The sequence below is a fragment of the Fragaria vesca genome, linkage group LG6 (genome assembly GCF_000184155.1).
Source record: "Fragaria vesca subsp. vesca linkage group LG6, FraVesHawaii_1.0, whole genome shotgun sequence".
NCBI lineage: Eukaryota > Viridiplantae > Streptophyta > Magnoliopsida > Rosales > Rosaceae > Fragaria > Fragaria vesca.
Window position 1 is genome coordinate 36,118,521 of NC_020496.1, and position 12,107 is coordinate 36,130,627.

The following is a 12,107-nucleotide window of genomic DNA, read 5'->3' on the forward strand; positions in this document are numbered from 1 at the left end:
AATTGTTGATACATACGTGGCTGTTTGTTTCATGAGCAGCTACATTATATTAAGAAAGTTTGTACAACATAAATACCGTCATAATCATATATCCAATCACTTTAAATCTTGGTTTAGCTTGTGTCATAGTCAATTGTAAAGAAAGTACATTTTATTGCTAGTTTGTTGTTCCGATCCGATTTTAAAATCATATCTTAAAATAGAAATATAAATTTCGTGTGATTGCACTTTCACTTATTATTTATCTATTTATAGAAATTGCATTTCGAATGTCAAGAGAAATGTGCTTAACAGAGTATGTTTATTGAGATTGCAAAATGTTACTAGTGCAAACCACGAGGTACGGGAAATGAAACCCGTCCGAGAGCATTATTATTGAGCAGAAGCTAGATCGGACGTTACGCTTAGACTAACAGGAAAAGATGACATCTAAGGAATTCAAACTGGAAAACACTGTCGAAGTAAGATAAACCAATGTACTTCATTACTTGTTTATGATGCGACAGACTGAGAGTAGTAGAACAGATCAATATAGTGAAAGAAGTAACTTTTCCGTTGAGAAATGAAATCATGCAAGGGAAGGGAAAGTATTAATGGGGGCCAATGGTTCGTAAATGTTTGTCGTGAGAGGTGTGAATGAGGATGGAGCCAAACTGAGAGCGAGAATAATTGAAGTTTGTCACGCCACCAAACTATCATCACAGACTCTCAGATCACAGGAGGGGAGGGGCTGCCGTCGAGTGGTCCACCATCACGTTGATACTTGTCTCCTTGACTCTCTCGGGATCAAATAGAACCAAGAAAACCTATCCCACAAGCAAAGGAAGTTTACCCTCTCAACGTTCTTATTATTTGTTTTCTTACCAGATAGTTTAAAACACAACACAAGGCAATGGTGGTGAAGGTCTCGACCAGAAAAGATAAGGAAGCTGTGAATGAAGAGTGGACCAAGATGAGTGCGTGATGCAGCAACCAGGTTTTACAGTGTTGGCGGTGAAGCCAAGGACGGCAATGATGTGTTTTTTTGTCATGGAAGTTACAATTCCTGATGCCTCATCACATCAGGAAATGGTTGCTAAAGAAGGCAAGCAAAGTATGTGTACTTTGATACTCAGAAAAGCCATGGTAAATCTTTAGCCATATCACTAGGTAAAACTATAAAAAGTGAAACTGTTGTCCATAGCTAAACAAGCAGTGAAAATCAGTAAATCAAAGCATGAAAATTCTAGCACCCTCCTGAGCATGGTAGAAGTTCTTATCAGCCAGGCACAGAAACTAATGACTGGGGTTTAACCACACATTCTCAAGCGAGAAAATAATGTAACAGTAAAGACATCATGAGAAATATAAACTAAAAGACAATATACTTCAGCCAGATATACTTTATTGAACTCCACTGCAGCTGAACAGCCTCAGTGAAAACTTTGAACCAAAATTGTAGTAATGTTTGGGGAGAAGTCTCAGACTAGTACAAGTAACTAGGACAACAAAGAGGAAAGAAGAGTAGGGCATTACAAGAAGTCAAGAATAATACACAATGGGATATCTACCACTTCTACAGTAATGTTTAAAAAAATGGAAAACTGGGTACAATAATTGTGTTCTGTCAAATGTCATCAGATCTTGCAACAGGCTCTGAGGCATAGCATTTGGAGGGGCTTGATTTTGAACAAGTTCAGTAGGGAGCATTGATGTAGAAACTGTGCCAGAGTGAGAAGGGAAAGCAGCTTCTAGCACTCAAGTATTCCAAATTTATATCCTGAATTCTATTATTTTGTGGTATATGAATCTCAATTGACTAGCGATCCTCACCTTTCTCTCATTGTAATCTTGTATCAGTTTAACCTCTTGATTTTAGAGAAATTCATTTTCTCCCCCATTGCAGCTCACTTGGATGATTTACCCCTGTTATGGAATCTATACAAATTAGTTTTTTTTTTTTTTAGTACAAAGCAAAACACAAAATCATCACAGTGCAAATAAACTTTATGAATCTGACCTTGAAACCAAACACACAGCATGAGATGCACCAACTGCAATAGAAAGAACATTGTGGGGTCCTAATCCATCATCTTCCATAAGAAATTTAACTTCAACAGGGCTTGACTGTATCTCTGGCAGCCCAGGAACTCCTAACTGAGAATCTTTGGTGTATCCCCACATATACAACTTACCTGTATCTATTAAGAGACAAAGATGATTCAATAATTCTAAATTCAGAGAAGTATGAAAATATCAAGTTTACTACTTTGAATTAATATCTGCCTAACCAAGTTCTGAATCATAACATGTGCACACTCAGGCCTCCTTTTTAGTCCAGTCCCTAGCCTTCAACCAATACCAAACTAAGTAGAGGTGCATGACTAAATACAAATCTACTAGTGCCATATACTGTATCTCATTTGAACACTCTGAGGGAAAATAAAATTAAATGCAAGATATCTATCAACTTGAGTGCAGTGAAACATGATAAACATCTAATTAAACCACAGTTCCAAAGACAGGCATCATCTTACCTGTTATAGCCGCTGAAGATGAACCTCCACAAGCTATATAGATGACACGCTCATCAGTTAGAGCCTTAACAGTTGTAGGTGTTTTTTGATTTTGGACCGAAGAGTTGCCCAACTGACCATGTCCACCATGGCCCCAAGAAAGTACTTTACCTTCGTCTGAAATAAACAAGAAAGAAAGACCAAAAATAAGACTTAAACTTTCAAAATATAGAGACCATAAAATAGTCACCACTTAAATAACAACAGAGCTGTTACTTTACCAGTTAATGCAATAGAATGATATCCACCACTTGCTACCTGAATGATACGAACGCCTACAAGACTAGGTACGGCTTTTGGTTGCCAGCCACCAACCCTATCACCCCTTCCAAGCTCAAAGTTAGAGTTTGCTGTAGAAACGCCAAAAATGAGGTAAGTATGGCAGTAAATTCACCAAAAATGACACAATTAGAGACTGAAGTCTCAAAAATGGCACTAACTACAACGAACAAATAAATTAAATCCTGTTAATGAAAAACATCAGTAAAACCACCCTTTATAGACTTCTAATGATTTACATAGGTAGGTAAAATATAAAATCCAGTCTAAATTTATTCCCACAAATTAATGACTAAAGACATGAGAATGTTGGAGAAGGTTTGATAACAACACCCCTATATTATTATGCAACAATAGTTAATACTTACTAGGCAGTAGGCATAGGCATTATGTTCTAAAATTACAGCATATTATGATACATGATTATAAGAGCATAAAATTTCTCTTTCAAATGTTCCTTTCACCAGATTCCCGAGAAACTAAAATGAATATACTTGCATAAGAAAGAGGGCACTGATGCACAGAAAAATACACATAACATTAGCACCTTACCTCCCCAATTCCAAAGTTCCCCATTTTCAGTTAGTACCATAGTGAAAAACCCTCCGCAAGAAACAGCAGCCACAGGCATAGGTAATGCTTTCACTTTGGAGGGAATGCTCAGTCCACCACCCTCATTTGGGCCCCGATTGGGACCAAGGCCCAATCTACCATCCCCTTCATCTCGACCCCAAGTATAAAGTTCTCCTGCATAGAACAAGTACTAGCCAGTTACATAATGAAAAGCAAATAAAAACATAAAATCTATAAATCCTCCAAATGAAAACCACTATACATGCACAAAGCCGCACACAAAAAATGTATGCTACTTTTCACCACAAATAAGTTGTTAACTTGTTATCCCCTTATCTGAGTACCATGCATCCAGCCAGAATAAAAATTACTCCAACCATAGATATCAATGACAAACCTGATTCCGTAATGGCAGCCGTATGCGTCCCACTAGTTGAAACATGCTGTATTCTCCCACTCCATGAACCTTCAACCAATCTAGGGAACAATTCTCTAGTATAGACAGAATGTCCAAGCGCACCAAAACCACCATAACCCCTGCAAGCTTCATGTTTAATGACAACAATTAAGTCATCCAACCAAAAGCATGAATCAATAAAGCAATACACTCAATTCACGTAAAAACTTGCAGCACACATAAAACAATGTAATTCTATCAAAACGACGAAATTGTTTTGGACTACGATAACAAGTTTAACATGCGAACTTTGAGAGTTTGATAGCAAGTAAGCCTCACTACACATAACGTGCACACTCAATAGGATCATTTCTGCGCAGTGACAATTTACAAACTTTACAAGAACATGCTATCAAAATCTACTAAAGGTTCAAACTTTAGGCCTAGTTAACCAGATTCTTCTATACACACAAAACATTAACCCAATGTGACAATAATAAAAGCAGCACATTTTTCTACAAACTAGAGAATGCAACTAATGAAACGCTAGAAATGTGAAGTCTTTACTATTGTACTGACCAAGTATAGACCTCGCCGAGAGTGGTGAGCGAAACAGAGTGCAACCCACCAAGCGAAACGCACCGTATCGAATCCAAATAGGGATTCAAAGTGGGCAGAAACGCAGAGTTCTCATGCCCAAAACCAAGCCGACCTCCGTCGCCTTTACCCCAAATCCAAACCTTGCCGTCCACCAATAGCGAAGAGTGAAACAGCCCACAAGAAATGCCCACCTCCATGACGTCATTGCCGGCTTTGGGTGTTGGGAGTTTGCCCGGAGTCGGTGAGAGAGTGAAGGAGGAGGAAGGGACGGCGAGGTTGGCTACCGGAGATGGGTAGAGGCGGATTTCCTCGATGCCGCCGCCGAGTTGGCCGGAGGCGCCGCGGCCCCAGGAGAGGAGCTGGAGGGCGGTGGTGGGTGCGGCGTCGTTGGGGGAATAGAGAGTGGGGATTTGGGTTTTGGTTTTGGTTGCGGTGGAGAAGTGGCGCGTGAGGTGCGTGAGAGAGCGGTGGCGGAGAGAGTGGTAGGCGGTCATTGTTTGTTGGTGGTTTAGTTGATCATTGTTGAGGTTTTGATCAGGAGAGAGTGAGAGAGTGGAGGAGGAGGGGCTTTAATTTGGAGGGTTTTAGAAAAGGGTTTAACATTTTCTATTTTCTATTTATTCTTTTTTTGGTTACATGTGTTCTTTTGGCTCGGAGACATGTGCGCTGGCGTGCTAACTCACGGCCGAGAGACCAAATGAGGGTTTGTTGTGCTTGTTCATCTTGAGCTGATTTGACTTATTGATTGTGGGCTAAAGAAGGATCACTATCGGCCGCTGGGTTTTGTCTACCTTGGATGCAAGGACTTGAGACACCAATAGGCTTTACGAGCTATTGTGTTTATGTATGTGCAACTCCGTGAGTGAATGTGAAAATGTGAGTGATTATTTATAAAACTGCTGGATGCGATTATTCACAAGTTACAATAAACACAAAATCAAAGAATAAAGTGCTACCTTGATGCCTTGATTCAATAGGAGTGCAGACGAAGAAATGGAAAGTGCAGAAACAAACTGATTATGCTTTATAATTTACTCTTACATGATTTGTATAAAGTACATAAGATGGAAGCAAAAACAAACAAATAACGTATAAGAATGTAAAGTGCAGCAAATAAAATGCAAGAAAATAAAGAATCGTAAAGAACAAGAAGATAAATTGCAAGAAAGATAGATGAATACCGCGAAAGCAATGAGAGAAACACGTAAAGATCAACAATTTACAGTGTAATGATGATATGGTATTTGAGATAAAAATGTGTAACTGCGTAGAGCGTTTGGTCAATGAGTTTTAACAATGAATCAATGATGCCTATTGTTTTTACAATTTGCTCATGCACTACGCCGTTTATGCGGGCGGTTTTATGATTGGCCGCAATGAGCTGCAACGGTCACGGTCATTTACTAGACCGCGGGTGAATGTCATTTATGGGTCCGGCCCACCTGGTTTTCATGTGAGCCTTGTCAAAATTAGGTCAAAAAATACTTCAAAAGTATGGTAGAATTTTACACGAGAGACTACTCGTCTCTACAATTACACTCTCCGATTGTCTCTGTGCAGTTGTGCGAATAGCCACCGTTCTCGAGTCAAAAACCTAAAGTTTGAACGCGCAAGTGAAGAACTTTGGTGGTATGTTTTCCATATTATGGACACATGTCTAATGCTTTGTTATAAATCGTTTGAAGGCGTTGCTTGTACTGTGAAATTCTAACCATTTTGTACGGAGGAGTATGATGCAGAATTGCTTTTAATTGGGTAAGAAGCTATGGACAACAACAAATTGAAAAGTATATATATGATCCCGATTGAAGAAGAAGCTGACTGCATAACAATAAATTATATTTTTCTCAACAAAGAAAAAAGAAAGAGATTTCTATAGATTCGAAATTTTAGCTTATTGTACAAGACACATAACAAACAATGACTAATCTATATACTCTGAAGTATCGTCTCTTTTTACACACACTCTGTGGTCTGTACGGCTGCGCATACAACCACCGTTCTCGAGTGGAAAACTTAAAGATCCGATGAGCAAGTGAAGAACTTTGGAGGTAAACTCTCCTTTGTAGACACATGCTTTGTTATTTTTCATTTGAATGTATTGGTTGTACTGTGCAAGTCTAACTATTTTGTTTGAATGAGTTTTGTGCTCAATGCTTTTTGTCGAGTAAGAGGCAGAACAACAACAAATTGGAAAGTATAAATATGATGCCAGGTGAAGAAGAAGCTTGTACAGTAATTTGGTGCCCACTCTTGAACCATTTCAATATTGTGAGACATTGTTACCTTTACAATTCTATGGAGAAAGTAGACTTCGGAGTCTATAGAACAACCTAGTGAGCTCACTCGTATTCGATCACTAGGAGCACATAAGGGTATCTTTTTATGCACTTCTGCGTATCTTTTTGTCCTGCAGGGGGCTTTTTCATGTGCACATTTTTCACTTTTGTTTGCTCCTGTGTCTGTGGATCAAGTACCTTAAAATATTAAGGATGTGATGGATTTGGGAGAATCTCATTATCAAAAAGAAGATTTATATACTAAAACTGAGTGGAATTTATGGTAGATCCAACTGGTATGAATATAATTGAGGCCAAAGAAAGCAGTTCTTGAGGTGATTATAACATAGACTCATACTCTCATAGTCACTCAGCACTTGCCTTATTTTAAATGAAGTGGAATCATAGTAAGATGTGAGAGTAAAACATATTGGGGATAGAGACAAAGAACTATATATTCGCACTAATTAGATACTTTGCAGCTGAAAATTGATGTTAAAAGGAAGTCAGAGGGGAACAATATGCAAATAGTAATGCAGATGGAAGAGCAAGAAGAGAAAGCGGAAGGAGGCAGTAAGAGGGATAGACTAATCGACGAGTCGAAACCCTACATCCTGTGTATATTTTCTAATATATGCTTTGCAGGGTTCAATATTATCTCCAAAGTCGCACTAGACAAGGGCATGAGTCGTTATGTGCTTGTGGTTTATGGACATGCTTTTGCTACTCCAGCATCTGCTCTTTTTGCATTTCTCTTTGAGAGGTTTATCGTCTTCATTCTTCTTGGAATTATTGGTTGTTAAGATTGAGTCTCAAGTCATAATTTTTTTTAAAATTTATGCTGACATCTTCATCATGACTGACAACTCTGAGAAATACTTATTAAGTTTGCTTGTGTTTCTCATGGCAGGAAAAATGAGAGCAAAATCAACGTTTCGATCTTGCGAAATGTCTTTTTCTTAGGCCTGCTAGAGTGAGTGGACAAAACGCTTCATTTGTTAATCACTTAATAAGTTTTGAAAAATGCAGATTTGGATTAACTTCACTAGCTTGTGAATCTCAGAGTGTTGGGAAGAACACTGTACTACATGGGATTGGAATACACTTCACCAACTTTTTCTTCTGCTTTGTCGAACATGATTCCATCTATTACCTTTATCTTAGCTGTTTTGTGCAGGTATTAGTAATAGTATAATCTGGTATGTGGTCAATGATACAATCAGATAAACGCAGTCCATGTAGCTTAATCTCTTCGCATTATGATGTGTTCAGGATGGAACAGTTCGATATTTTCAAGCCTGGTACCCATGCCAAGATTGGGGGAACTCTTGTTGCCTTTGCTGGTGCAACACTCATGACCCTCTACAAAGGCATTGCTGTAATTACAACTCACACTAAAAGCTCCCATCAAACTGCAGCTACCTCAAAATCATCCACAGATGCAGACTGGATAAAGGGCTCCCTTGTCCTTATTGTTGCATATAGTTCATTAGCAGCATTCTATATCTTACAGGTAGTGTTTTGATCACAAGCAATACTGTATCACATGTACAACTTTCTCTTAGATTACAGTTACTTAAAATACTCATGTGCAGACATCAACAATCAAAATGTATCCAGCACCAATCACTCTTACATCACTGACCTGCTTATCTGGGACACTGCTCTCAACAATCATGGCAGCAATTCCAGATCACAAAGCCTCTTCTTGGAAGTTATCATGGAACACAATTCTTGCTCCTATGTATAGCGTAAGAAATCGGTCACACGTCTTGAACTGTCTCATGCCTATGATTTACTGTCTATGAAAATTAATTTGATGAGGTGAAATGTTTGCAGGGAATTGTGATTTTTGGAATCACTGTATATGTTCAGACCTTGGTAGTAAGTACAAAAGGCCCAGTTTTCATGACAGCTTTTAGACCACTGGGGACCATTTTTGTAGCTATAATGGGAGTATTCCTCTTAGGAGAAGCTACATACTTGGGAAGGTATGTTTGTTGACATGATGTATTGTTGAATCATTTTATCTTGTGAGTTTTAAATGTTTTCACTTTTCAGTGTTTTGGGATCTTTGTTGGTATTTCTTGGTTTGTATGCAACTCTTTGGGGAAAGAAAAAAGAGATGGAGAAGAAGTCAATTGATCATGGTATATCTCAGCAAGCTCATGAGCTCAATCTAGAAAGGTAAAAGAGAAAATAATCTCCCTATTGAAGTTGTAATATAGTCATTGTATAATACAAGTTATATATATGATCTTGTGGATTTATATAGTAGGTGATGTATATGTTGCCTTTCATGTACCTCCCTCATGAAAAGAGTGTCCTCTTTCTCTCATCTGTATCAAATCCTAAATGCTAATTACTTCAAAATTATCATACAAGTTTCATATGTTTAGCCATGTATCTGTAATGAAAAAAATAAAAGGGTATGTATGTTCAACCATGTAGCTGCAGTAAGAGGGAGAGAGTAATCCTATGAGAATATGTTTTCTTATGTATGCTTTTTTCAACTCATAATTGCAGTTCACTCTGAGGTTATCAACTTTGTTCTTCTTGTATCTCCTGGTTCATATTCCCTAAGGTTGAGTCTAAACATTGTTCGAGATTTTCATGCCGGCTTTTTTATAACTAACTTCTTTGTGAAATAGTAGCTCATCTGCTCGGTTTCTTTCCCATGGCTGGGAAAATGTCTTCTTTTTTTTCATATTGTTAGCCTTGACGAGGGAGATTGTATTTCTCCACATGGTCCACACCTATACAAGGGCATTACTAGTATTTCAAATCACACACAAACGAGCTGCATATTTCCTTGTTCATTCACTTCATTATCTGGATTCTACATCTTACAGATGCTTGAAAGACACTAGTGGTACTACTAGTATCATTATCGGCATACAATACTGTGTCATATAGTATTGGAGGAACAACTTCAGCATAACAATTTACATATACTCGTATACCCGGCATGAACTAGAACCAGCTTTTATAAACTTTATGAACTCCCTTCGCTTATGATTCAAGGCTCAAGACCTTTTTGTTGTAGGCAACTGCACCATTGTATATGGTACTCTATACGAGTTCACAAATGGAAAGATATTCCTATATGCTGCATGGTGCAACATGGCGTTCCTCATAAGAGCTTCCATCAGTTCTAATACAAAAACAGTGTAATCTGTACATGTATAAGGTGACAAAATGTATTTTATTCTAATTTTTTTTTTTTTGGTTTTTCATAGGGTTATACTACTCTGTTATGTTTGTGGGAAAGCACCATCATCGACAATTCATCAAAGATTTTGCAGCACGGTTAACAGGACTACATAGTTTTTTGTTTGAATATAATTAGATGCATCCTTTATTTTATTTTATCTGAATTTAACTTTCAAGTTCTAATCATTTCTCTCACTGTTTAATTTCATTTAATTGGGAAGTAGCTAATAACAACAACAGCAACAACAGTAAATCATAATTCCTGTGTAACATTATCTATACAATTCTATAGAGAAAGGAAACTTTGGTGTCTGTAAAAGCAACCTGCTTAGCTCACAAGGTAAATAGGGGCACTTTACTGGTACTTCCAGTTGACAAAACAAAGTGGTATCTGTCAACGCACAATATCGTTTTTTACAGTTCTGTACATATTTTTGTTATGCTGGGATTTTTGTACGCAGATTTTTCACTTTGTCTTTGCTTTTTTGTTTCCGCTTCTAGCTTTCAAGTTCCGAGTATTGTTGTATATACCCTTTTGTTTTTTGGGAAATGGAGTCCTAGATATCCTTTAGAGGTTAGAGATTTAACCTCTAGCCTTGGTCTAGAGATTTAACAACCATGACTACATAATAATAGTGTATATTTTTCTCAAAAAAGAAAAGAAAAAAACAGAAAAAACCGGTCTAAATAGCAGAAGGTTGATTAGGTTCTCAAGAGACTTCTATAGAGGTCTGAAATTATTGAGTTAACTTACTGTATGAGACACATCGCAAACAGTGACTAATCCATAATACTCTGAAGTATAGTAAATTTTACACGGGAGAGTAATCTTATCTACTTTCACACACTCTATGGTCTGTGCAGCTGTGCATACAGCCACCATTCTTGAGTGAAAAACATAAAGCTCCAATGAGCAAGTGAAGAACTTTGGAGGTAAACTCTCCTTTATAGACACATGCTTTGTTATTTTTCATTTGAATGAGTTGGTTGTACTGTGAAATTCTAACTATTTTGTTTGAATGAGTTTTGTGCTGAATTACTTTTAATTAAGTAAGAGCAGTGAACAGCAACAAATTCGAAAGCATATATATGATTCCTGGTGAAGAAAAAGCTTATACAGTAACTTGGTGTCATACACACTCTTGAACCATTTCAGTATTGTGAGATAACGTAAACACACTATTGTATACACACTCTTCATACAATTCTATAAAGAAAGGAGACTTTGGAGTCTATAGAACAACCTAGAAATGAGCTCACTCGTGTTCGATCACTAGGAGCACTTACTTAATGGTATCTTTTTCTGCAATTCTGCATATCTTCTTGTCCTGCAGGGGGATTTCTCATGTGCACATTTTGCACTTTTGTTTGCTCCTGTGTCTATGGATCAAGTACCATAAAATATCAAGGGTGTGATGGATTTGGGAGCATCTCATTATCAAAAAGAAGCTTTATATACTAAAACTGAGTGGAATTTATGGTAGACCGACTGGTCTGAATATAATTGAGACCATTATTGGCAAAAGAAAGCAGTTCTTGAGGTGATTATAACATAGACTCATACTCTCATAGTCACTCAGCACTTGCCTTATTTTAAATGAAGTGGAATTATAGTAAGATGTGAGAGTGAAACATATTGGAGCTAGAGACAAAGAACTATATATTCGCACTAGTTAGATAATTTGCAGCTGAAAATTGATGTTAAAAGGAAGTCAGAGGGGAACAATATGCAAATTAATAGTAATGCAGATGGAAGAGCAAGAGAAAGTGGGAGGAGGCAGTAAGAGGGATAGACTAATCAAAGAGTCGAAACCCTACATCCTGTGTATATTTTGCTGACATCTTCATCATGACTGACAACTCTGAGAAATACTTATTAAGTTTTCTTGTGTTTCTCATGGCAGGAAAAATAAGAGCAAAATCAACGTTTCGATCTTGCGAAATGTCTTTTTCTTAGGCCTGCTAGAGTGAGTGGACAAAACACTTCATTTTTTAATCACTGAATAAGTTTTGAAAAATGCAGATTTGAATTAACTTCATTAGCTTGTGAATCTCAGAGTGTTGGGAAGAACACTGTACTACATGGGATTGGAATACACTTCACCAACTTTTGCTTCTGCTTTGTCGAACATGATTCCATCTATTACCTTTATCTCAACTGTTTTGTGCAGGTATTAGTAATAGTATAATCTGGTATGTGGTCAATGATAC

The 12,107-nt window shown here is 37.5% G+C and overlaps 2 protein-coding genes across 2 annotated transcripts; one reads left to right on the top strand and one right to left on the bottom strand.

Moving 5' to 3' along the window:
• Positions 1-1,517: 1,517 nt before the first annotated feature.
• LOC101302863 (probable E3 ubiquitin-protein ligase HERC2-like) lies at positions 1,518-4,898 on the bottom strand. The gene is made up of 7 exons (XM_004306246.1): positions 4,384-4,898; positions 3,805-3,944; positions 3,387-3,581; positions 2,777-2,905; positions 2,517-2,672; positions 2,000-2,180; positions 1,518-1,905 (listed from the first exon to the last, which is right to left on the bottom strand). The coding sequence occupies exons 1-7, from the start codon at positions 4,896-4,898 to the stop codon at positions 1,887-1,889; spliced, it is 1,335 nt and encodes a 444-aa protein (XP_004306294.1). The 3' UTR covers positions 1,518-1,886.
• A 2,323-nt stretch (positions 4,899-7,221) lies between these two features.
• On the top strand, positions 7,222-9,599 carry LOC101303153 (auxin-induced protein 5NG4-like). The gene is made up of 8 exons (XM_004306247.1): positions 7,222-7,446; positions 7,594-7,656; positions 7,747-7,860; positions 7,956-8,196; positions 8,279-8,434; positions 8,523-8,674; positions 8,745-8,870; positions 9,536-9,599. Exons 1-8 carry the CDS (start codon positions 7,223-7,225, stop codon positions 9,597-9,599), a joined length of 1,140 nt encoding a protein of 379 aa, XP_004306295.1. The 5' UTR covers position 7,222.
• The last annotated feature ends 2,508 nt before the right edge of the window (positions 9,600-12,107 follow it).

What these genes read in the sequence shown, in the direction of transcription:
- LOC101302863 (XM_004306246.1), bottom strand. Translation starts at nt 4,898, where the DNA reads ATGACCGCCTACCACTCTCTCCGCCACCGCTCTCTCACGCACCTCACG. An exon ending in GGAACTTTGGAATTGGGGAG is followed by an intron (nt 2,906 to 3,386) that starts GTAAGGTGCTAA and finishes GCGTTTCTACAG; the next exon opens with CAAACTCTAACTTTGAGCTT. An exon ending in TCATTCTATTGCATTAACTG is followed by an intron (nt 2,673 to 2,776) that starts GTAAAGTAACAG and finishes TGTTTATTTCAG; the next exon opens with ACGAAGGTAAAGTACTTTCT.
- LOC101303153 (XM_004306247.1), top strand. Translation starts at nt 7,223, where the DNA reads ATGGAAGAGCAAGAAGAGAAAGCGGAAGGAGGCAGTAAGAGGGATAGA. An exon ending in TTTTTCTTAGGCCTGCTAGA is followed by an intron (nt 7,657 to 7,746) that starts GTGAGTGGACAA and finishes TGTGAATCTCAG; the next exon opens with AGTGTTGGGAAGAACACTGT. An exon ending in CATGAGCTCAATCTAGAAAG is followed by an intron (nt 8,871 to 9,535) that starts GTAAAAGAGAAA and finishes TACATCTTACAG; the next exon opens with ATGCTTGAAAGACACTAGTG.